Source organism: Felis catus, chromosome C1 (genome assembly GCF_018350175.1).
Source record: "Felis catus isolate Fca126 chromosome C1, F.catus_Fca126_mat1.0, whole genome shotgun sequence".
In the NCBI taxonomy this organism is placed as follows: Eukaryota; Metazoa; Chordata; class Mammalia; order Carnivora; family Felidae; genus Felis; species Felis catus.
The window spans coordinates 93,632,661-93,658,012 of record NC_058375.1 but is presented as its reverse complement, the minus strand read 5'-3'; the positions used below and the strand labels follow the sequence as shown (position 1 = coordinate 93,658,012).

General features: G+C 56.5%; 1 protein-coding gene across 5 annotated transcripts; it reads right to left on the bottom strand.

Moving 5' to 3' along the window:
• Positions 1-694: 694 nt before the first annotated feature.
• Positions 695-21,624, bottom strand: CSF1 (colony stimulating factor 1). 5 transcript variants are annotated; one of them, XM_045033266.1, is made up of 10 exons: positions 21,345-21,620; positions 17,989-18,111; positions 16,690-16,752; positions 14,941-15,111; positions 11,028-11,175; positions 9,065-9,838; positions 8,772-8,902; positions 8,136-8,188; positions 7,742-7,800; positions 695-4,368 (listed from the first exon to the last, which is right to left on the bottom strand). In XM_045033266.1, exons 1-9 carry the CDS (start codon positions 21,381-21,383, stop codon positions 7,755-7,757), a joined length of 1,548 nt encoding a protein of 515 aa, XP_044889201.1. In that variant the 5' UTR covers positions 21,384-21,620; the 3' UTR covers positions 695-4,368; positions 7,742-7,754. The 5 variants fall into 5 exon arrangements, with proteins under 5 accessions (XP_044889201.1, XP_023114735.2, XP_023114736.2 ...); XM_023258967.2 differs by having other exon boundaries at positions 8,772-9,313; positions 21,345-21,624; XM_023258968.2 differs by lacking the exon at positions 9,065-9,838 and having other exon boundaries at positions 21,345-21,624.
• Positions 21,625-25,352: the final 3,728 nt, after the last annotated feature.

The following is a 25,352-nucleotide window of genomic DNA, read 5'->3' as shown; positions in this document are numbered from 1 at the left end:
CCGCCTCCCTGGTGCCTGCCCCGAATGGAGCTGTGTTTAGCCTGGGCCCCCTGGGACCACTCGGCAAAGGCAGCATCAGAACACATTTTGTTTGGGGACAGCCCTTTGGAGTCCACCTGGTGCTCTGTGGTTTCTCCCCTCAAACCATGTATATACCTGGCTTGTATTCTGAAACCAGTTCTAAGGATGAGGAGAAACCTGAGGTTTGGAGAGGTTGAATACTTGCCCAAGTCTGTACTGTTAGGCAGTAAGAAATCCAAGCCAGCTACCTAAATGCTCTTGCTCTGAATCCAAAGTGACTATTGTTCCATAGATAAGACCCTTCTCCAGCAGCCTCGGCAACACGTGAAACCCAGGAGAAGCCTGCTGAGGTTCCCTGGCCTGTCTTTCTGGATGCCTCCTGGGGCTTCTGGAAAGGTAAGTGAGGGGCAAGGATTTTTGTTTGGTTGGTTGGTTGGCTGTTTCTTGTTTGTTTGTTTTGTCAATCCTTGCCTTGAAGTATACATTCCATCCATAGCACAGTGATTAGAGAGAGTTCTAACATAACTTCATCTCCATCGGAAGCCAGAGAGAACCTTCTACTGAAAACCCCTTCTCTGCTTGGCTAATGAACTAGTATAGTTATCCAGTATACATTCCACTGGTTAATACCAGTGAGGCTCTAGAAAAGGGCACCCATGAACTCTGGTCAGAATTCGCATTATTATGCCTTCATTCACACATTCAGTATTAACCTTTTGACACGCGCTTATCGAACACCTACTGAGCGCCAGATACTCTTGGGCGTTGGGATGAGAGAGGGCTGTGGCACGGCTCCTGCTACAGTTCACGGCCTGGTGGGACAGACAGACCCATTAACAGGCTCTCAGTCTGTTGGAACACAGAGGAGGAAGGAACTAAGCCTGGGTGGGCCTCAGAGGCCTGGGTCAGGCTGGGAAAGCATCTCAGAGGAGGGGACTTTTAAGGAAAAAATATGAATAAGTTTCTTCAAGAATCTTTTCTGAGGGGCTTTTCATAAATGATTGGAAATGCTTACGAGAAATGATGAGGGATAGGGTGGTAGCGGGGGCTAAGGGTGTAAAGAGGGATGACAGAGACACCTGGGAACTTAGTCCCTGGCCAAGTTTCTTTGGGGCCGGTCCTGACCTTACAACCTCAGTCCCCTAAGTGCAGGGACCCAACCTTTTAGTCAGCACCGTCCAATAAGATTTCTGCAATGGTGCAAATGTTCTGTTTCTGTGCTATCCAACAGGGTAGCCACGTGTGTGGCTAGCGAGCCTTTGAAATGTGGCCAGCGTGACTGAAGAACTGGATGTTTCCTTTTATTTCGTGGTAAGTCATTTCAACTTAGTCCCCGTGTCAGACAACGCACCTCTATGCGCTTCTCACTCTGGATCACATTTGAATCATTTAAGATGCCTTGCAGAATTTCTGATGCCCGGTGCCCGAGCCTTTATCCTGTGATTCTGATTTTGTTGATCTGGGGGCGGGGGGGGGGGGGTGTTGGGCATCAGCTGTTCTTTGAAAACAACTCCAGTGTTTCTCAGGTGAGCCAGGGTTGAGGACCATTGGTTGGAAGCTTTGTCCACCTCTCTCTCACAGGTGGGGAGGTCCTTGTTTCACAGGGCTAGTTCAGGGGAGTGGGCTGTGCCTTCAGTCACCCTGACTTTCCCCAACACCGCTCCCCCAGTTAAGGCCACACTGCCCAGTAAGAGGGGCAGGCCCTAAGACCCTTCGCACAGCCTGCCGGCTCTCCCCATGCCGGCCTCACCCACCTCCCAGTCGAGGCTGCGTTCAACCACCTGACCCCCGCTAGGACAGAGCCCCCCGTCCCCTCGCCGGACAGCAGGGGTCAGTGGTCAAGAAGCCTGGTCCTTGCAGGTCTGGGGACCTTGGACAGAGCCCAACCAGCCATTTTCCCAGGCTGGGCGAGGCTGGGCTGGAGCGGGGGCCGCTGGCCAGGCCTGAGGCTTGGCTAGTTTCTGTCCACTTTCCCATTAAACAGACATGCCGATGCGTGTGTTTGGGACAGCAATAACGCAGGGGGTTTTGGTAACGGGACTGGGACCTGGGGAGAACCCTCCTTCCCCGTGTACCCTGGAAAAAGCTTTCTGAGCTGGGGCTGGCCCAGCAGCTCCTGCCTGCCTACCCCCGTTTTTGCCACCCACGCCCCAAAAGCACTTTTCCCATGACTCACACGTGGCAGCCTGTGCACTTCTTTTATTATTAAATATATAAGCAGCTTCCTATTTTTTAAATAGATATTTAAATGACTTTATATAAAATAATTCACCACTTCCAAGTATAAAAACAAAATCTCACAGTGTGTGAGCCAATGTTCCCTCTCGGCTTTCTCAAAGAAGGGATTCCTGTGCAGGTAGCCGGGGGAGCAGCCCAGAGGTCCGGGGCCCCTCCCGCACCTGTGTCACCAAGCGCCCACAAAGAGCTTCTGCAAGGAGTTGGATTTGCTTTCTTGACTTTTAAAATACTATATGTTTGGGGTGGGGGAGGAATGCCTTTTTTCTGTGGGTTTTTTTTTTTTCCCTTTCACTTTTAAATACATATACTCTAGCATCAAAAACAGAGTCTGTGACTAGAAGGAGCCCCCACAGGGCAAGTTCCCCGCTGCTCTTTCTTCGCCTGAGAGCGGCAGGGCAGGGGCGGTGGGGGCCAGCAGACCCCAACTTTCGAGGGCAGGAAGAAAAGTCATGGGCCTCGGCCCAGGGGCCAGGAAGGGTGGGATCTCTCGGCGGAGGGCCCAGGGCAGCAGAGAGGAGGGATTGCAGCAGCACAAAGAGACCAAGGGCAATCAGCAGCCCTGTCACCTGCTGCCAGTTCTCAGAACAGTGGCCACAGGCTGGCCCAGGAAGCTGAAGCCCTCAGGACAGAATTGGAAGCAGATACCCGGTCCCTCTCCCACCCCGGCTGGCCCGGCCAGAGAGACAGTGTAGGGGTGAGAGCTGGGGGTATCACTGCCTACCCAGGTGGGGGAAGAGAGGGGGGATGAGAATGGGAGCTGGGTGCCGCGCTGAGATGCTGGAGAGCAAGGCCAGCCTCAGGGCTTCCACGGGGACAACCGGGGTGCCTGCCAGCACTGCCCTGCTGCTATGAGGGGGGCGGGGCCTGGTGCAGGGAAGGAGACTTGGGCCGGAGGGTCAGGGTGCAGATGCCTCCCCCCACCTCAGCGGTATACCCATAATTGCAAAGACCCATTTTCAGTCAGAGTTCACCCCGCAGCCTCCTCCTGGGTCTGCCTCTGCCCTCCCTGCCCGCCCTCCCACAGTCACTTCCCTCCTGGGAATGTCAAAGTGCAAGATGCAGAAACCTGGGCGAACAACGCAGCCTAAAGACCAGCTCTGGCTGGCAGCCCAGGCAGTTCTCCCACCCCATCCACCCTGGGGAGTCGAAGCCTGGGTCAGCAGAAGGTCAGGGCTTAGGGGCTCCCTCAGTCGACAGGCAAGGCCGGCTCGGGCACTCAGTGCAGGAAGCTGGCGAGAGGCTGGAGGGGCAGGAGGCCGGACAGATGTTCGCTCACAGGGATGGACGGGGCAGGCTGTTCAGCAGGCAGGTTCAGTATTCACAGTGCAATGGCTTCCTTCGTGAGGGGAGCCTCTGCGCAGCCTCCCGGAGAAGCTCTGGCAGGGCTGGAGGGAAAGTGGGGCAGATCCCAGAGCCTGGTCTTCCCCTTGGCATTGGAGCCAAGCCAGACAGGTCCCGAGGGCAGGGCTGACCTCTCCTCTCTGTCTGGCAACCAGCAGAGGGCACTTGGGCAAGCGGAGGGTGCAGACACGCTCCAGGCTGTCAGTGCAGACCAACAGGCCCAGAGGCCTTCTCTTCCCGTCTTTTGGGCCGCACACCTTTACGGGAAATCCAGCTGACGCTGTCCCGCCCTGCCAATCTCATGCTTCTCTCGCTGGAGACAAGTCCCTGCTTGTCGGTGCTGGCATCATCCCTAGGCACCAGGCGGTCCTCTGGGCAAAGGGCTCTTTCATTCCTCGGTGCCCACCCTGCTCTCCCACGTCCTACAGGCATCTGGGTCCCTGGCCCAGGTGTGGCTTGGAGGGGAGTAGGAGGAGAACACAGCCCCTGAGGCGCAGAGGGTCCTCAGCCGAGCTTCCCAGCCTTCCTCCAGTGGATGGGAGCCGCCAGGGCCCACGATAAATATCAGCAGCGTGGAGGGCAACCTCCAGCCCTCTCCTGGTCAGTCCAGAGTCTGAGGGTCGAGGGCAGAGGGACTCCAGCCTCGCTGCTCTGGTCAGGAGCTCTCGTGGTGGGCAGGCCACATTGCGAGGAGAATGGCTGGGGAGGGGTGGTGGTGGACGCCCCCGTGATGTCTCGTCCCATGGAGAGACTGTCCTGTGCGCCCAGCTGTAAGGGAGAGAAAGAAAGGCTGGTCAGCCGAGTGGGAGTGGAGGGAGGGGTCGCTGAGGACATGGGTGGGGGAGACAGCGTTCCTGTGGGCTGTCGGTGGTGCTACAGGCAGGACTTCCTCTGGTCCTCTCCCTCGCCTTCCCAGCCACCCCAGACACCACAAAGGACCAGGCGGCTTTTCCTGGCAGCAGTCCAAGCCTCTGGCCAGACTGGCCTCACCTCCTACCTCCTCCTGGGGAACTAGGGACCGCAGGGGGAGGTAACGGGGCCGGGTAGAGGCCTGAGCAGGGCCAGGAGAGGGGGTTGGCAGCTGCTGAAGTGGAGGAGTCTAACAGGGAGGTGGGGGGGGGGGCACTTGAGTGTCCTTAGACTTCCCCTCGGGCAAGACCACCTCCCTGGCCTTGGGCCAATGAACCAACGATTCCTGCTAACTCTAGCAAAGAAGAATTTCTCATTCCCACCTCCACACCATTCATCACAGACGGTCATCGCGCACGTTACTCGATACTCGGGACAGCAGGTCATAGGTAACCAAGAGGAAGAAGTAGAGGCAGTTTCGGAACAAGGAAACTTCCACCCTGCCACTTGGCGTGCTATCCCCTAAGTAACCCCGCCTCCTTCCTGACGGGCCAAGGGACTTGCCTCCCTGGATCATCCATGGGAGTCAGGGCCTTGCTCTCTCCAACCCCATCCCCATGCTTGTCCCTTGCCCAGCATGCTCAGAATGCTTTGTTCCCGGAGCAGAAATCCCCTGGGCTCCATCCAACTTGGGATCCTGTGTGGGGCTTCCCTCCCTGACCATCCACAGACCCGATGGCACAGTCCGTGACGGACAAGGAGGGCAGATGGGACCATAGCTTCTGGCTTCCAGCCCATTCCCGCGCTGTGGAGGGGGAAGAAGGGAGAACCAGAAATTGGACATGAGCCATGCTGGGCACAGCGGGGTCTCAGACCTGGCTGGGGCTAGGAGGGAAGAAGGACCAAGTGGGTGAGTCTGCTGCCCGTATGCCCTGATTCCTTAGAGTGCCTGTGTCTTCTTCTGAGCATCCGTCTATCCGTCTCTCTGCCTCTGTGTTTTCTCTCTCTGGTCAGAGTGGCAGGTAGGCTAGGGGCTCGCCCTGGATCTCCTGAGGCTCCTGGGGCTTAGGCTGGACCTACTGATCCAAGTGGTGGGATCAGGAATCTGGGGTGTGGTCCCTGCCCTGGATTCCCTTTCTAAGTGAAATCTAGAGGGGAGGAAGAGGAAAGTTGGGCAGGGCCTGAGAACAGGGAGGCAGGGAAAGCAGAGCAGGGGTGTAGAAGAGATGGGGCGGAGGGCCAAGACCAAGGGGGGAGGCTGGCAACCAGTCAGAGGGTGGTGCAGCACTGAGCCACGGAGTCCCCAGGGACCTTGATCCCTCCTCTGCTTTACCAGTCTCAAGGGAGTCTGGGTCATCCTCACAGCCCTGCCAGTGTCCCACCTGACCCGCTGACCCATCTTAGCCCACCCCGCCGAGAAGGGGGGACCCCAGGATTCCAGATACGCTCCCTCGTGCTCTCTTCTAAATAGGCTCCCTCGATTCTGAGTATTCCTTAGATTCCTTTTCTGCGAGGAGTGGCCCAGACCTGTCACCGTACCCATGGGAAGGTCCTAAGGCGCTCACGTGTATGCGCCATGGGGTGTGACTGGAAAATTGAATGGGTTACCCTAGCTAGCCAGCCAGCGAGCCAATCAGCAAGTCAGGCCGTTAGCCAGCTAGTTAGTTAGGCAGGCAGCTCAGTTTAAGCAGTTCCCAGCTAGTCAGTCGATCAGTCAAAGTCACCTAGCCAGCTGGTCAGCCAGGCAGCCAGAGTTGATTAGTTAGCTGGTTAACCGGTCATCCGGAAGGCTGGTCGGTTAGAGCCTGGCCAGGGTCAGGTGGTCAGTCAACTGTGAAGCCAGTCAGTTATTTATTGAGTTCTTGGCAGGTGTGGAGGAGCCCTCGCTGTAGTAGAAAAAGAAATGCAAAGAAAGTGGAAGACACAGTCCCTGCCCTCAAGGGGCTTACAGCCTTCTTAGGGATGCGGAACGTACACGTACACATAAAGTAAGATTCCAAAGTGTATGAAAACAACATCCAAGTAAGTGCCAATTGATACAGGATTAACCAAATACCAAAGAGCGGAGGGGGAGGACCTGAAGAGCAGTCAGCGGGCGGTGGAGACAATCAGGAAGAACGGGAGGTGGGGGCGCTGCCCGGAATCGGGGAGCCGGGGGTGAGGAAGGATAAGGGTCACGTCTTTACCAATAGCGTGGGCGAGGACAATAGAAGGCGCTCATCAGTGTGCAGGAGACACATTTGGGAGGACTATGAAGACAGCATTAGGACTTGAAACGATTTCAGTGGGCACTGGTGATGGGCAGAAACACTAACGCAATCTGAGTCTGCGCGAAAAGAAGTGTCCAGATCAAGGAAGGTTAACAGTCCCACTGTACTTTGAACTGGTCAGACAACATCTGGAGCACTGTGTCCAGGGCTGGGTGCCACATTTTCAGAGGGACATTGACAAACGAGTGTGTCCAAAGGAGGGCGACCAGGATGGTGAGGGGTCTGAAAACCCTATCCTACGAGGAATGTTTGAGGGACTTGTGCCACGCTTAGCTTACAGAATTCTTAAAGGGGGCCTGGATAACTGACTTGAGACACTGGGAGGGCTCTCGTGAGAACAGGAGGGAGGACCACCGTGGAGCAGGCAGGGAAGCTCACTCGAGGCAGGATTTCCTTGCGGCGCTCCTGGGAGATGGCAGGGAGCTTGCCTGGGACTGGGAATATGAGACCAGCAGCTGGCTGACCCCCTGTCGGGGATGCAAAAGGGGAGGCCTCTGTCGGGTGGGACACTGGCCAAATGACCTCCGAAAGCCTTTCTAAGACTAAGGTTCTGGGGGTCCATGAATCTAAAAGCAGGGACGTAGAAATGAGCTCGGCTGCGGAGAAGGGTCAAATGGGGTGCAGACAGATAGAAACCTGGCAAGAGGTGCCAAGCTGAGAACGTTGGGTTTGAAGTGGTTGGCGGTGCAAATTCCCCGGGAGGGTAAAGACCACGTACAAGAAGATTTTGGTTGCTCTGGGATGGAAGGTGGCAGCAAAGACTAGAAGCCAAATATAGAAATAATAAGCCGATGTACAGGCCACAGGGCCTAACCTCCGATGGTGGGGCTGGGGGGAATAGAGGGGCCGTGCGGCTTCCTGAGGATCTCGAAAGGAGACAGTTGGCAGGATATGGGGACGGATGGAAAAGAGAGCAGGAGGGGAGGGAGTCAGGTGTGGGTTGGTGATTAGAAATGTAGGGTGATTAGAAAAGAGGGTAGCTAATTTTAAGGGGCGGAGAGAGATCCAAATCAGTATCTTACCTTAGAAACCCCTCTATACTGGAAGCTCCACCTGTCTGTCCTCATCCTGGGTCAGGGGGCTGTGGGCAGAGCATAGGGCCAGCATAAGACTTCAGCAGAGGCTGAGGAGTGAGGGAGCCCCTTAAGTTTGTCCACCAAACCCCTGCACATGTGCTCCAGCCCTCTCAGACTTAGAAGACTCAGAACTGCCTAGCCCTAAGGAGAAATCAGGAAAAATCCCAGAGATACAGGAGAGAAGAAACGCCCTTCCTCCTCTCTGCCTCCCATCCTGTTCTGGGCTCCACTTCCTCAGAGCAAGTGAAAGGAAGTCTCCCTCAACTCTGGAGGGGAAACAGATGCCAAGACAGGCCCCCCTGTGCCTTCCAGAGCACCCCCACCTCCTGCAAACTCTCACCTGCCCTCTGGTCGCTCCATGGGAGAATCCACTGTCTGAGGCTCTCGATGGCTCTGGGGACAGACAGTAAAGATCAGGCTCCCTGAGGAGCTGGGGAATGGTGTGGGGACTGTGGCCTCACCCCCAGGCAGGGGGTGCCCAGAGGAGTAGATGAGAGAGTTATCAAAGCCTCCCCCAGCTACCCTAATGTGGGGGTCAGCCGTGGGGCCAGGAGGGCTCCCTGGAGCCTCGCTGCTGGTGACGCCCCATCTCCTCTCCCCATGCAGGCTGCCTCCTATCCCAGGGGTCCCGGGGCCCGGGGCCCCACAGAACTCCCAGCGAACACTGCCCTGACCTCCATGCAGCATCACTTTCCTCTCCTAGCTCCCCTCATGGCCGGGTTCTCTTCCCGCTCTCGGCCCAAGAATATCCTCTCCTGGTCCCTTCCCATTGACTTTATAGCCTGGGTGTCCCCTGTTTTTGAATAGACCCCCCACTTCAACCTGCCATCTTCTGTGCTCAGCTGGCCTCCTGTCTTGGCATCTGAAGAACCCAGGCAGAGCCCAAGTAATCCTCTGACCCGCTCGACCTGCTCCCCCACCCAGGCTGTGCCACCGCCCTCACGGGATGCCCTCCTCTCACAGGGGCTCTCCTTACCCGCCGTCTCTGCCTGTAGAACAGGAGGCCGCCGACGGCCAGCAGGACCAGGATGATGCTGGGCACCAGCAGGCGGAAGACAAACCCGGGGAGCTGAGGGTCTGAGGGTCCCTCCTGCTGCCTGTCATGGCCTGTGTCAGTCAAAGGAACGGAATTAAAGCGGGCCGAGGGCCTGTGCCCCTCACTTGCTTGTCCTTCCAGCTCTGTGGGGCTCCTCCGATCCCTGGTGCTCCTTCTGCCCTCCAACTCCCTGAGGGGCAGCACATGGCCCCAGGAGTGGCTTCCGGGAAGACCTGGCTGTGCAGAGAGGGCCGAGGGACTGCCGGGGCTTCGTGGAGGCCGTGACGGGGTCCTGAGACTGCTGAGGCTTCGTGGGGGCCGCGACGGGGTCCTGGCAGAGCCTGGCTCCTGGTGGTCTCTGGGCTTGGCAGATGGACGGTCTGTCTTCTCAGGTGTATGACTCTGGGCCTGGCCAGTGGGTCTCGCAGGGCCCACCGTGGGCAGGGGTATGCTAGTCATGTCCTCTGGCTGCTGGCTCCTGGCTGAGTAGGACAATGGAAAAGATGCTGACAAGAGGTCACTGGGCCTGGCGGTCATCTTGGCCTGGATGCTGCCTCCTCCCGGCCTGGAGGAGGAAAGCTCTGCCCCTTGGGGTACGGGACCCTCACTAGCCTCTCCGGAGGCCTCTTCTAGGGTCCAGTTAGTGCCTAACACAGAGTCAAGAATGTGCTCCATCCCAGGGGTGGGGGCCCCGGCAGAGGACTGGGGCTGAGATGAGTCTCCGATAGGACTGGCCTCTACACCCGGGGGCTCTGGAGAGTCAAAGCTCTGGCAGGTGCTCCTGGGTGGTCGCTGCTTGGCAGTGCCCGGGTCCAGGTCCACTGTGCGGAGGGGCAGCTCACTGGGCAAGAGGGAGCCGCCCTCTGTCCCCTCAGAGTCAGCCCGGGTCAAGCCAGCCATGGGGGCCGTGGAGGGGGCAAGGGGCTGCTGAGGGGAGACAGAGGCCAGGTCACTGGTAGGGGTGGCTTTGGGGTACAGGCAGTTGCAATCAGGCTTGGTCACCACATCTGAAAGAACCACAGAGAGAGGGAGAGAGAAAGATGGGGGGGAAGAGATAGAGTCACCAGCCTCCAGCACAGGTTTCCCGGGGGGGGGGGTGTTGAGAGGGGGATATGGGTCCAGGGTCCCTCATCCCCTAATCCCTCAGCTAGGGGCTGAGGAAAGGACAGGACTGGAGCCAGTGCTCATGACACAGGCCTTAGGCAAGGAAGGTACAAGCTGCAGGGTCTCAAAGGCAGAAAGCAAAGAGTGGGGTTTAGAGGACAGACTGGGGGCCAGGGTCAGGGAAGACCAGGGGACAGCTTTTCCTGGAGTTCCAGCTGGCAAGGTGCCAAGCCACGATTGAGCAGCAGCTGGCCAGGTGGTTGAGCAGCGGCCTCCAAGACTAACACAAGACACCCTCAGGTCCCATAGACAGTGCTGGTTGGAAAGCAGCAAGGTGGTTTCATGCACAGCCAGGGGCCACACAGCCACAGCCACAGGCGGGAACAAACTGGGGCTGGAATGTGGCCAAGACTTGAGGCCTTGGGGTTGAAGCAACGAGATTGGACTTGGCCATTGGCAGGTCGCGGGGCCTCAGCTCCTGCCTCGGGGAGCAAGGTTGAATGTAGGAGGGCACACGTGGCACAGGACGCAGAGACGAGGCCACGTAGGATACACGCGTGTGCAGCTGGGCCTGCACTGGGAGAGTTTGAGTGATGCTCAGCCTTCAAATCCAGCCTTTTCCCTTGAGGGGACATTCAAGGCATCCTGGGGACTTCTGGAGCCAGGGTATCCTGGTGATTCACTGCAGGGCTCCTGGTGCAAGGGCCCTGGCTCCCAGATGGAGCCTTGCTCTCTCCACGGAACCCCCTGTGCGTTCAGCCAGCCTGCAGAGCCGGTGGGGAAAGCCTCCAAGCCTACAGGGCCCTCCGAGAGGGGCCCCTTGCCCATTCCCTGATCTCACAGCCACCAGCATGATCCTTCTCGATGTCTCAACATGCACACACATGTCAGAAAAGACATGTGCCCGGACCACCCAGAGGTACGTGAAGCCACATATGAACACGAGAAAAGCACATCTACACACACAGGAGCTCGCGTCGCAGCCAGGCTGCCTGCCCAGGGTCCCTCCAGCCCGCCCCTCACCTCCCAATCCCTGCTCTGTTCCTTACACCCTCCCCTTGACCCACACTTGCTGGCCCTTTTGGTGCTTACCTTGGCTGGAGCATTTCTCAAAGCTCTTGTTGCAGTTCTTGCTGAAAACGTTCCAGTCCTTTTTAAGGAGATTCTTTGTTTCATTAAAGACATTCTTGATCTTTTCCAGCAACTGGAGGGGTGTCTCATGGAAAGTTCGTACACAGGCCTGGAAAGACAGTAAGGCCCCCCCCACACTTGGTGAGGATGAGCCATGTCTCTAGCTTGTTTGCCAAACGCCCTTGGCCTTTTTCACATCTGTCTTCTTTTTCTCTTTCATTTTCTCCCTCCCCTCACCCCTGCTGGGTAGTGGAACCAGCCCTGAGATCTCCAGATATGTCATTTATTCACAGATCTGTTGAGCACATATCTATGTGCCAGGCATATGGCAATTACCTGGGAATCATGCAATGAGCATGACAGAGGTGGTCACTGTCTGAGTTGGGACACTGAATCTAGCGAGGCATTGGCATTAAACACGTTACAAGTGCAGGGAGTCATATGAAGAAGTGTGGAATGATCTGAGAGTGCACAGCGAGGGGAGCCAAATGAGGGCCCAGGGTGAATTTCCCCATGGAATCAACTGAAAGATGAGCAAGGGTCAACCGGGAAAGGAGGTGGGGTTGGAGAGAGCGGTCCAGGTTGTGGGAACAGAGTGTGCAAAGGTCCTGAGGCAGGAAAGAGCCTGAAATGTGGAAAGACCAAAAGACGGCTAGAGTGGCTATAGTAGTGCCACCTAGGAAGAAGTTGGCAAGAGATGGGGCACCTGGGTGGCGCAGTCGTTTAAGTGTCCGACTCTCGATTTCCACTCAGGTCATCATCTCACAGTTCGTGAGTTCGAGCCCCATATTGGGCCCTGTGCTGACGGCACGGAGCCTGCTTGGGATTCTGTCTCTCCTTCTCTCTGCCCCTCCCCCACTTGTACATTTTCTCTCTGTCTCTCTCAAAATAAATCAATTAATTAAAAAAAGAGACTAAAAAAAAAAAAGAAGTTGGCAAGAGATTCATGCAAGAGAGGTCAGCGAGGGCCAGGTGCTTCGGGCCCTTGTTGGCCATGTCACAAACTGCTAACCTGATCCATACAGCAAAGAGAAAACATCCGAGGGGTTGTTGGGGAGGTGGCCGGTGGCACGGTGAGACCCAAGTTTTAGAAGGGTCATCCCGTGGTGTGGAGCAGGCCACGGGGCTATGGGTCCTTGTCCGGCATGAGTATGCCTTGGAAGGGGGGGCTGAAGTTGCCCCAGTCCTGTCTATCGAGCTGTCCTTTTCTCTTCTGCTCATAGGACCATGGCTCCTACACCCACTGGGGCTCTGAGAAGCTTCCCATCTCCTGAGCTGCTCCTTCTCAGTCGTCTTACCAGGCTCCCTTCCTCCACCAGACTTCTAAATTCTGGCATTCCTCAGGGCTGTCCTGGACCTACTTTCTCCCTTTCATGCCAGATGAGGCCCCACATGCCCGTGGCTTCATCCGTGGTCTACTTACCAATGACTTCCAAATACCAAGTTTTTCCTTAAACTGAGCTGCACAGGCCCTTGATAAATGTGGACCAGATGAACAAATGAATGAATGAATGAATGAATGCACGCATGAGAAAACCTGGGCTCAGCTCTGTCACCCACCACCCACGTGACACTGGCCAAGTGGATTATCCAGTTTGGGCTCATTTCCTCTTCTACAGTGCCTTCCAGCCTCCCACCAGGGCTACTATAAGAAAGAGGGAAACTGCCTTTCTCTTCCTTTCTTCGTAAACCTCTGTGTCCTTCGTACCTCACCTCGTAAGTGCACAGGGAGCACGGCAACATCCAACAGAAGGTCCCGATGCCCACCTATCACACAGAGGCTGTGCCTTCTCTCTTCAGGAGCTCTGAACCCGCACCAGCCTTCTCCTCAGGAGACTGGCTCCTTCCTGTCAGCCTCAAAGGCTCCCTCCCTCCTCAAGTCCACCCTGCTGCGTTCACGCCGGGTGTAGGAAGTGTGCATGCAGGGTGGGTGGCTTGTGACAAAGCAGATTCCCAAGCCCACCCACAGCCCCAGGGAATCAGACTTTCTAGGGGTACGTACTGGGAATCTGGATTTTAAACAAGCTCCCCAAGTGATACTTAACGAACCTTAACATTGGAAAACCTCAGCCTTAATACCTCTCAGGAAAGATGTTTCCTCCCGCAATCCCACACTCCCTCTGGCGACCTCTATTCCTGTGCCTTTATGGAGCCCCGCTCCCCCACAGCGCTGCCTCTGCTTCCTCTCCGTTCACCCTCATCTGGCACCTGCCTCCAGCAGCAGCCGCACACTGCCAGAGCCATCGGACGCTTTTCTACCCTCGTCTTGCTTGACTTCTCAATCCCGTTGGATAAAGGCGACTACTTTTTCCATCTGGAGACAGTCTTCCACGGGCCCAGTGAAATCAGTCTCCTGGTTTTCCCTCCACCGCTCAAGCCGCTCCTTCCCAGTCTCCTGGCCGGGTCCCCTCCTCTGCCTGGCTTCTGGGTGCTGGGGTTCAGGGGTATGTTTCTCCTCCCACAGTGGGCCATGCTCTACAGTCTCTTGGCCTCACAGATGACCTCCACACCACCTCCTCTTACACGAGTATCTTGCCAGACAGACTCAAGACCCCGTGTATCCAGCCACCTGCTCCGCATTTCCCCTTGGCTGTCTCACAAGCGTCTGGAGTTTCATGTGTCCCAAACTGAGCTCCTGCCCTTTCCCCAAACCTTCTCTGCCTGATCTTCCCCCTAACTGCTCCAGACAAAACCAGCCTTGAGCCATCCCTTCCCTCGGCTCCTTATGGCCACCGCATCCCCAAATCCTGTGCGTTCTTTCTCCAAACTCGACCTGGGAGCACAGCCGCTTGGTCCACCTGCACAGCATCACCGGGGTCCAAGCCCCGCGCTGCGTCCCCCACCCCCCAGTGGTCCAAGCCACTAGAACCTCTGGCCCCGACTCGCGCCCCCTGCTGGCCTCCCAGCCTCCATTCTTGCCCCCTGAGGTCCTCGCAGTGACGTTAGATTAGGTCATTCCTCTGTTCCCCAAAGCTTCCCTCAAACTTCAGCCAACATTCCACATCCCCAAGACCCCAGATGCGCCCCCTGCTGGCTCCCGCCTCCTCCCCTCTCTCCCCCCCTCTCTTCCACACTTCCTGGCGACCACCCTTTCTTTGTGGTCCTGAATGTGCAGTCCTGCTCACCTCAGGGCTTCGGGCCTAGCATTCCCTGTTCTGGAATGTTCCGACCAGCCTCACAGCTTCCTAACTCTTCCTCATCTTTGAACCTCAAGCGAGTATATTCTTACTCGGAAGGCTTCTCCTTCTCTTCTTCCCCACCCCCCTTTTTAATTAGAATGCTGTTTCTTTCTCAGAGCCCCACGCAGCCCTCCTTCATGGCCCTCACCTCCTTCAGGTCTCCCCCTTGCCTGGCTTTCTCTTCAGCAACGCACATACTACCATCCCACATAGCACGTATTTTACTTGTATATTTTGTTAACTCTCTCACCCCCCGCCAAATGTAAGCTCCATGAACGTGGATACGGGTACTCGTCTGGTTTGACCCCAGATGACTCCTAGTGTCTAGAACAGTACCTGGTACACAAGAGGCACCAGTCACCATTGGTCGAGTGAATGAATAGTGCTCATGTTTCATAATGCTATTTACTTGTGTCATTGTTTAATGGTTGCCAACCTCACTTAACCGTAAGCTCCACAAGGGTGGGGGCCACGGAATTTTTCCTCACGAAGACACCGCCAAGGCCTAGCACCGTGTCTCCTGCCCAGTAAGTCCTCAGCAGAGGTATGTGGGGTGAATAAATGAATGAGAGAGAGAGAGGAACCATGACACAGGGTGAAGCAAGTGAATATACTATGTGCACAAGGACAGGGAGGGTACCACCAAAGCCACCCTCTACTCTTTCTCACTGTTCCTGGCTCCAGGACCCTCCTACCTTGTCCTGCTCTTCATAGTCCCTGGTGAAGCAGCTGCTTAGCCTCAGAGAGAGTTCCTGGAGCGTCACGATGACATTGGCATTGGGAGTATTGTCTTTGAAGCGCATGGTGTCCTCCATTATGTCTTGCACTAGGAGAAAGGCCTTCTTAAGGTAGCACACGGGATCTTTCTGAAAAACAAGAAGCCGGAGTTTATGGTCTGGCTGATGTGATCGGGGAACCCAGGCTCTGTGACAGGTGCCGCCATCCCGGGCAGACGGAGGGCTGCGGCCTGCCCTTCGCCCGCCCCCGAGGGGAGGGCCACGCCACCCCAGTAGAAAGGGGGGCGCAGACCTCAGCTGGTCTTTCAGTCTCTTTCATGGGATCTGGAGCTGCCTGGGCTTGAGGTAGAGGGAAGGAAATGTGGGTTCTGATTAGAGACATCCTCAGATTTCTGGAAGGTGAGGCTTTCATCAGAATGGGGGTGTGCAGGTAAGGTGGATCCTGGGGAACTACTCTGTCTCTCTTTGGCTTGCTTTCACCAAAAGTCCTTTACTACATGGCTCCTTCAAATCCTCCAGGCCACAGGGGGAACTAGAGACCGCCTGAGGACCCAAAGGATACCTTCCGTGTTTTGTGTCCCTCAGAGAAGGTGGTTGCCTCAACAGACACCCTGCTTCAGTGCCGGATTCCTGGTACCAGTCTCATCATTTCCCAGCTGAGGAAACTCGCCACATTGGTTAAGGCGTGAGTGAGTGAAATACTGAGGTTATTCCTCGGACCATGAGGTGGTCTCCAGTTCTAATAGACATGTATATGGGTCAGGTGTGCAGAAGTTCAGAGATGGGAGCAACTCTGGGGCGTATCATGGTGATTTTGCAGGTGCAAAGATGAGCAGGCGTGGAATAAGGGGCAGTATGGGGGCAGTTGAAAAGACATCACAGGCACAGGAAGGGCTTGTGCCAAGGCTTGGAGGCAGGAAGGGGCAGGGAATGGGGGCGGTGGGCCCGGACTGTGTGGTGTAAACCCCAAGCTGACCAACCTGGGCTTTCTCCTGGAGGGAGGGGCAGGGGCGAGGGGGTGCTGACAGGTTTGGAGGAGGGAAATGAAGGTAACAGGTTGGAGTTCCGAGAGCTCCCCCTAATGGCGGGAAGATGGGGTGCATTGGAAGCAGGGAGGCTCTTGAAACTGTCCAAGCAACTGATTGGGTGAGGCTCCCGCAGAGCCCAGAGCGGCTGGGAGGCAGAACCGGCAGCACTTGATGGCCGGTTGGGTGTGGGGTAGGAGGAAGAGGGAAAGGGCTGGACTGACTCCCTGGCTGCTGTTCAGTCTGTTGGATGGAAACGACATCCTTAAGCAAAGCATGTGACCCAGAAGTCATCTTGGTTTGCTTTGGCCCTAGAGCCAGCCTGCCTGGGTTCAAAGCAGGCCCCCACCACTTAGTATCTATGCTCCCTGAACCTCCCTGAGGACGATAACCGAGACTGGTATATCACACAGTCGTACTGTCAGAATTAAATTAGAAAGTGTCTGGTGCATAGTAAGGCCTTGATATGTGCCAGGGCCAGGAGAAGGGAGCAGCAGGGGACTTGAGGCCCGGATCCTGCTCGGCCCTGGACCCTGGCACCCCAAACTTGAGCACTGGGGATCCTCACGCTCTCACCGTGCCCAGTTATGGGATTTCTCCTCCCTTCATGTTCCCACATATACCCACCTTGGGAAGCACATATAGGGTTGGCACAGGGGCCTTATAAATAACCATAACTCACCAACTGCTCCTGGTCTACAAACTCAAAGGCAATTTGGCACGAAGTCTCCATCTGACTGTCAATCTGTAAGAGAGAGCAGGCCAGGGGTGGCAGGGCGTCTGCAGCTCAACTGAGCTCACCTAAGAATGAGAACTAGAGTTTTTGGGTGGATCAGGGTTTGGTGCTCATCTACCTCCCCACCAACCATACTGGGAAAGACAGAGGCAAGGGAAAGACTTGTGCCTCCCCCATGCCCAGGGTGGGCTGTAGAAGAACAAGGAGTCTCCTCGTTCCACCCCCACTCCATGAAATCTGACAAATACCAGTTAGTTAGAAGGAAGAACTATCTAACAGAGGGTACAGGGCATAATCTTCCACGACAAGTAGTGAGCTCCCTGTCCTGGCAGGGATTCGAGTCACGGCTGGACAAGCTCTGGGGATTCAGGATCTACGGGGGCTGGGGCTAGGTGCCCTTAAAGCCCTCGCTGGCCCCCAGAGCAGTGGCTCTGGGAGTGTAAGCCTCAGAGAATGCTATGGCTCTTGTTCTACCTGGATGGCTGCAGAAGCTACGTGCAGGAGGAAAAGTGTAGAGGTAAGAGAGTCAGGAGGCCCAGCCTACAAGCCCCGAGCTCAGGGCCCTGGAGCTGGTCTTAGCCAGTGGTGCCCCACCCTGTCTGGCTGGCCAGAGGGATGGTAAATTCTCTTCTGAGCAGGACAGCAGCCATGATGGTAACCTGATTCTGCCCGGCTGAACCATGTTTGGAATTGTTGACAGCTCTGCCAGCCGGATTAGAATAAGACACGGGTTCCTTCATGGCCTGGGTGAGCAGTCCATCCCAGCCCCAAGGCTCAGGCAAGAGCCAGGAGAGTGAGGGTGGAGGGCTGGGAGCTAGGCAGGAGCCTCCTCTCCAAATCTGACGGTAGCTCTGGTGCCAGGTCGGTGGCATATCTGAGAGGCTGGGAGTTAGAGGCGACACAGCAGGCAGACTGGGATGGCTCCCCAGAGAAAGCATCACACTGAGGGAGAGCAGGCTTCGCAAGCCTTTTCAGAGTCTATGGTTGACATTCCAGGCAATCATTAACCCAGGCAACTGGCTGGAAGCCCACCCTGTCCACTGTCTGCAGGGGAGTCAGAGAGGGCTGCAGGCTTGGGGGTGGGTCAGAGACCCTGACCCCGAGAAGGTCAACGAGAGCTAGGTGGGAGCCATGAATCATGTCCTGTGCAGCCGTATTTCTCTGCCTGCAACCCTTGCCTTTGACCCTGCTCCCTGCCTCAGTTTCCCCAGTGGGGAGAAAGTAGATAGGCACGGCCACACTCACCAGCTGCTGCAGGAACTGCAGGTGTCCGTTCCCAATCATGTGGCTACAGCGCTCTGACACCTCCTCGGTAATACTCCTGCTCACCAGGAGACAGACCAGCAGCAGCAGGCGGCTCAGCCATGTCTGTGGTAGAGAGTGCATCATTACTCCCAGCCCTCACTCTCCCTAGGAACCCCAGTGCCCTGCTGAGAGTGGAGAAACAAGGAGCTCACACCTACAATGCTGCAGGCTCTGCCCCTTGCCCAGGATGCAGCGTGGCCCGGAACTTTTTCAGCATTTCCTACGTGGCACGCACAAGCTTGCTCTCCTTGATAACTACCCAAATGTCACCTCCTCCAAGAAGCCTTCCCAGATTAACCCAAGCCGAGCCTGATTACACACTGACCCTTTAAGGAGGACACGGGAGGTGTTCCTACCAGTCTAAATTTCCGTGACACTGGAAACTCCTTGAACGCAGGGCTTGCATCAGCCCATTGCTGTGTCCCTGCAACTTTAAACACCGAGCCAGACGTCTTATGGGCTGCCCACTCCTCTCAAGCTCATGTTTGAGCACCCACTTGCAGACTTGCAGCCAGACATTTTCCCTAGGCCCAGCCCTTCCTCCCACCTGATTCCACACAGGTCTGGCTCTGCTACTGGAAAAAACCAGGGCCCCGAACTCAGTTTCACTGGGAACCTATCCCACACTGGAGACCTTTTGGAGCCCTGGGTGTGTGTGTCAAAAAGGAGCCCGACTGCTTAATCAGAAGTAGCAGTGCCAGTTCTAGGCCATCCCTGGTTGGCACCTGCTTATCAGAGCTCCAGCACGGTCTGCATCCATCCAGCCAGCTCTCATCATGGCCAGGAAGTTTTCGGAGATCTTTCCCTCCTTCAGCTCCCACCTGGCCCAGGAGCTGCTCACCCCTCGAGTGACGGGACTGGTCCCTGACACCTCATCGTTCCCCTTCCTTCCTTTCTCCCTCCTCCTAACCAGGGTCCCCTCAACCCTCCCCCTGGCCCAGGTCTCCCATTCTCTAGCCAGAGGCAGAGGGACTCTTGAACTTTCTTTCCCCAACTCAAGGTTGCCCCTGGCAGCTGATGTCTCCAGATTCAGGGAAACGCTGTCAGGGTGGGGTGAGAGCTGGCACCTTCCTGGGCTCTGGGCTCTGCCTCAGTAATCCAGATGATGAGACAAAGACTGCAAATAAATAGCACATTGGAAAAACAAGGAGGCTATGAAACAGCCCTCAACAACATGCTGATTTACATATAATTAAAAGCCCAAATGTTTGTTAGCTCCTACCAGGGAACAGAGGCCCTGGCTGGGACTACCAGGGAGGGCACAGGGAGAAGAGGCCTCTGTGAGGCCATGAAAAATGGGGAGAAGTTGATGGCAGAGAGAGGGAAGGGGAGGCCTGGAGGGAAGAGGCACAGGATGGCCCAATGCCGCTCAGTAAAGGGATCTGGTGAGGGTCCTGGCCTGACCTGGTGGAGGGAGAGTGGAAAAGGGGGAGGACAGTCGGCGGGGAGGGCTTCAGGCTCTGTTGGGCAGTTGAAGAGGTAGCCCTGGGTGGGAATGGCTGCCCAGGCCCTCCAGAACCTTTAATTCAGGACCCATTGGAAACTGGGCCATGCGGAAGGTGTGGCTCTGTCCCAGGCCGCTGCCCCTGCCACTCTGAACCCCCAGTTTTAAACAGTGTGGAGGAAAGAGCCCGTGAGAAAGGCAGTATTCAGGAAGACAACCTTGCCACAGGCACTTCAAGATATTGACATCCGAGGACAGCTTAACACCCAAGGGCTGCCTGGCGTTTGGAGCTATTTCAGTGATTGGTGCGGGGAGAGTGCAGCCACCACGTGGGAAGCTGACTTTGAAGGTGGCCAGAGGGGGTCCCCCCTGCCCCTGGGGCCCCAGGTTTGCCTCAGAGGAGGAACTGAATGGGCACCCAAGGGTTAACACTCTAGCTTGCATCTAGCTGGGCTGGCTCTTCTCCCCTCCATTCTTCCTCCCACCCACCCGCCTTGGCCTCTGGGACAGCCACGAAGGCACCTCTCCTGCAGGCCCACAGACATCTCAGCCCCGCTGTCCATCTTCACCTGTCCCATCCTTCCCATCAACAGGGGCCCTGGAGGGACCTTGGCATGACCAGATCCTTAGACGGCTCCGGTCTAAAACCAGTCTACGTTTCCCTCCACCTTTACTTTCCTCATGGTCTCCCTCCAGCCCTTATCTTTGTCTGGTTGCCTACCAGCTCCCCCTCCACAATTTCCCCCCTCCTGACGCTGTCTTCAGTCTCTCAGTTGGGCTCTTCCTCCCCTGTGGGTCTGCTCTTCCCCCTTCCTCTCAGCCCCACCTGCAACCCCTTCCATTCCCCTCCAAGTATTTGCTTCTCTCCCGGCCAGTTTCTCCTGCCATTCTCCTCTAGGGCTCCTCACAAGTAAACCCACTGGGAGAACACCTACTGTTCGTTAACAGTGCCACCCTGCACTTTCTAGGAGCTGCCCCACCTACTGCCCGCAGTTGGGGCCGGATATTCCCCGTGCAAGGCGGAGCAGCCCCTACCCTGCCCAGGGCTCTGCACCACGGAACCCTCCTTCCACCTTCCCCTTTCTCTGCCACCGCCGAGCCCAGGAGCTCCCCGGCTGAATGAACCAGATTTTGCAATAAAAAGATTCGGAGCTAGCCCCAGGAAGCTCTGGAGTCCGGTCCCCGCAAAACAGACTTTGACTCAAGTCCCCCAACACCTCCTGCTTGCATGCTGGGACAAGTAGCGGCTTGCCCGGCTCTTTCCTTTTGCCAGCAGGTTCCTGGGCACAGACCCTGGAATTCTGTGAGCTGGATGACCTCTGAACTTCTCCAACGCAGAAGCGCCCACTCCCCAGCAGAGCCTGGAAGCATGTGTGTGGCCCATGGCGAGGGTGCCCACTGGGAGGGCGCCACACTCAGCGCGCAGCCACTGCGCGGGTCTCTTGGCGGTGTCGGCTCAGAGATGGGAGAAAAGCAGGGGCTGACACGGAGCCGGCACAGAGCCTCTGCCGGTGGCTGTGAACCCCTCTCTCCCGCCGGCGGGTGGCTCAGTGCGCGCCTCGGAGCAGTGGGGTGAGCAGCCTCCCCTTTCCGGAGAAGTACCGCAGCCCCAGGAACCGCTGCAAGGCGTCACGGGTCCCAGCCCGAGTGCGCCCGGGACGCCAGGCAGCCGGCACGCAAAGATGGGAAGGACCCCAGAGCCCGTGGTCGCGGCGGGGAGCGTCGGCGGCCGGCGCGCCAGGGAGCGTCGGCGGCCGGCGCGCCAGGGCAGTAGGTTCCGAGGCGCCGCACCGCGCCGCCCGCTCCCGCCCCAGCCCTGCGGGAGCCCCGCCGCCCCGCGGCCGCCGCTTACCGTGGGAGGGCAGCGCCCGGCGGCGCCCCGCGCGGTCATACGGGCAGCTGGGTCCCGGCCGGGCGCGTCGGCCGCCCTCGCTCGCTCGCTCGTTGGCCGCCGCAGAGCCCGCGCCCCGGCCGAGGGCCGCGCTGCAGTCCCGGGGGTGCGGAAAGCGGGCGGCGGCGCCGTGAGCACCCAGGCAACTTTCACTTTCCACCAGCCGGTCTCCACTGGCCAGCTCCTCGGCACAGCCTTTTAAGAGGACTTGTGGGGGCATGTGGTTTATGGGAAATCACCTTGGACAGGCGCCAGACACACACACACACACACACACACACGCACGCGCGCGCGCACGCGCGCGCGCGCACTGACACAGACACACACTCCAGAGCCCCACTGAACCGCCTCCCCTCCCCCGCCCCTCGGGCTGGTCTTCCCCGTGGTCCTCCCAGTCGCCCTGTTTTGTGCGCGACTCGAGAGCCTTCAGCAAAGTAACTCGGACTCCGCCGCCTCCCGCCCTTCCGCGCGCCCGCTGCGGACCGAGCCGAGCCTTTCCTTCCGCGCTCTCCAGGCAGATCCGGTGCTCTCTGTCTCTCTCTCTCTCTTTCTAATATTCGTCTCGAGGGACTTTCCCTCCAGGCCTGAAAATTCCCAAATCTGAGCAGGAAATGGGCTGAGAGCAGGGGCAAGCACTGGAGCCTGGGGCCTCCCCGGGCTGTGCACGCTGCAGCACCGTGTTGCGATGCAGTCCGCGGGTTTGCAGCAGCCCTCTTCTTCCTATGCAGCCCCCCAGCCTCGCGTCTCTCATTCTGGTGGCAGGGTACAGATAGGCAGGGAGGCTAGCTAGCTACCTGGCCAGGAGGGGAGGGACTGTGTCCTGTGGCACAGAGCTGGGAGGTTCTGCTCTGGGCCAGGAGACACTCTGGGCACTTGACCTGCCGGTGATTTAAATGCTGGCTGAGACCCATGCTCCTATCTGACTGCCAAAACCTGGGATGATTGGCACCTTGGCCCTAGATTTCTGATGATGCTTTTGGAAATGCATTTCCCGAGATGCTTAATCATGTTCTGCCCCTGCGTGAGAACGAATCTAAACGAAGCCTCATAGGATGCGCCTATTAATTATCATGCCAACTTCAGGCTCTTTTTCTTTCTTCAATTCATTATGATTCACTGTTGGAATCTTCTGGAAGGCCACCCATCCATGATATATGGCCTGGTCTCAAAGGGGCATCTTTTGTCGCTTGCCCCAGCCCCAAGCAGTAATTTTATACCCTCATCCCCTTGCTCCTACTGGTGTCTCTGCGTGGAGTGCTCTTCTCCCACTTGTCTTTAAGGCAAACTCCTCATCCTTCAAGCCTGAGGTGGTACCACATCCTCCATCAGCAAAGCCTTTTTTGACTCCCCAGGCACATCGGTGGTTCCCATTTCTGTGTTCCCACCGGACTTGGCGCCTTCATGGTGGCCCTGATAAGTTGTTATTCATTCATTCTCTGATGATTCTAAAAGTATTGAAGGGGACACTGAGAGTTTTATTGTGCCCCAAGTCTCACCGAGACTTCCTGCAGGCTGGTCCCTTGTTCACTTACCTCAAAACAACAGTGTCTGACCCATAAGAGCTACCCCATTAACGGTGATTGAGTCAAATGAGACCTTTAGAGAACAATTCATTCATTGGACAAATGTAGCACCCTGTGGCTCCTATGTGCCAGGCACGGTGCTGGCCCCCCGGGGATACGGAGATGGACATACCAACATGCCCCTGCTTTCACGGGCTTAGGGGCAGTCATGTGGAGCAGTGCTGGGTCCTCAGAGCCTTGAGGAAGGAAGACAAGAGACAGAGCCCTGCCAAAGGAAGGAGGTTAAGGATTTACTTCCCCCAGGGCTGTTTTGTCAAGTGTCCCTGTACCAAAAATACACAAAACACAATAACACATTCACTCCATAGTGCTTGGGACTGATAAGAGGTTAGAGGAAGTATAAACCTCTTGACTCGTTGAAAGGAAGTAAAATTTCACCTGCTCCGTCCTGCATCACCCCAACCCTGCCTCAAGCTCACTGAGGCTGCCTTCAGAACCTAGCTCTGCCTCTGGAAGGCAGCCTTCCTCTCTGTTGGCACAAAGCTTGGGTCCTCATTCTCCCTCAGCTGAAATCGTTTACACATCCAGGCTTGAACCCTGACTCTACCACTTAGACATTAATTTACCTTTCTTACGGGAATGGCGGGGATGGGATGGGATGGTGCCCATTAAGTGTTTAGCCTGGGGCCCGAAGGTAGTAAGGGCCATTGCTGTAGTTACTGTTATTATTATTGTTTATCTACTCACATGGGCCTTAAGCAATGACACAGCAGTGGCACAGAGGACCTGGGAGTCTCAGAGCCAGATTTGAGTCCCAGCCCTGCCACTCATTTGCTGTGTAGCTTGAGACAAAGCCCTTAATTCTGCTGAGCCCTTCTTTCCTCGTTTGTGCAATGATCATAGTAAGCCCTTTCCCCAAGGAATGGTTGTGAGGTCAAATGGGCGACATATGGAGGTCTCTAGGGCAGCAGACAGCACAGAGCAAGTGCTTAGCTATGAAAGAACACTTTGGAATGGGGCTGTGGGATGCTGGGAAACTGTCTGCACGGAGCTGCAGAGGGATGAACAAGGCCCTGGATGACCATGACTCCACAGCGGGACCCTGCAGCTGTCTCATGTCTGTTACCTTAAAAGGAAAGGCTGTGAATCTGCTTGACTTCAGATGTGCTTTACCACCAGACACAGGGAAATCGAGGCTGGAAGCCCCTGTGGTGTGCCTGATGGGCTCACTATCTCCAGTGCTCTTTCCTGCACTGCGTGGATACTCCTGCCCCCTCTCCCTGCCTGTCTTGCTGGGAGACCTTGGCGGGCATGTCCTGGCTGCGTCTCAGGGCCAATCCAACAGCATGATGTCCATGTGCGCATAGCGTCCTAGCCGTTCACACCAATGAAGCCCGTGTGTGGCCATCCACCGGCAGCGGGGCTTGGAACCACAGAACGAGGAGCGTTTCCGGCCCACATTGGCTCAGATGCGCAAATGAAGGCCCAGATGGGCAAAGCCACCTCCTCCAGAGTAATGCACGAATTGGTGCAGGCTGGGGTGGGGGCTTCAGGAGTGAGGCCTGACGCGAAAGAGCTCTGGGGCCCGTGTGCTGTCCCTGGTCAGATTTACTGCTGTTCTCCGCACTGGCTTCCGGTGGAGTCACGTCCAGAGCTGGGTCACTGGGGAGGCATGGAGGGATTTGGAACAATCCAAGATTTGGGTTTCAATGATTTCCTAATGCAGCATCATCAAGAAGGCAACACTCAGCTGACCCTGGAGGAGGGCAGAAGGGAGTACAGGAGGGACCCTGTTTGCCAGAGGAATGAACCAAGGGTGGGAGGAGAGCGATTGAAAAGGGAGAAATGGAGATGGACGGCAGGAAGTGGGAGGAAAGCCTCATTTGCTTGTTGTCGAAATGTCATTTCTTTGAAATTATTTGACAGGCAACATCCCCTTGAGACCTTTTCCAGGGAGTTGACTTTTATCACAAAGGGCTGGCTTGCTCGGTCTTTCTTCTTTCCCTCTCTTTCTCCCCCTCCCTCTCTCCTTCCCTTCCTCCTTCCTTCCTTCTTTCTTTTCCCTCCCTCTTTCTCCTTTTCTCTCTTTCTACCTTCCTTCCTTCCTCCCTCCTTCCCTCCTTCTCTGTCTCTCTTTCTTCCATCAAAGTGGTCCCATGGTTCTTAGGAAGTGGACTGGAAGGTGGAGAGCAGCAGCCTGGGGAGCTTGGGGCTGTAGAGGGAACACTGTTTTCCTGCCCCATGCCTCCTGACAAGGTGTTGCTTAGGGCCAGAGTGTGTAAGGACACACTGGCTAGCCAGGTTAGGGATGCTAGATATCCCATCTCCCATCCTGCCCCACATAGGTCTTTTGCGCTGCAGGCTGACCGTTCAAACATGTCTACCTTCTTTTTAAGAAAGTGGGGTGAGAGCGTGAAAGGTGGCAGAGCGGCCATAATGGATCGAT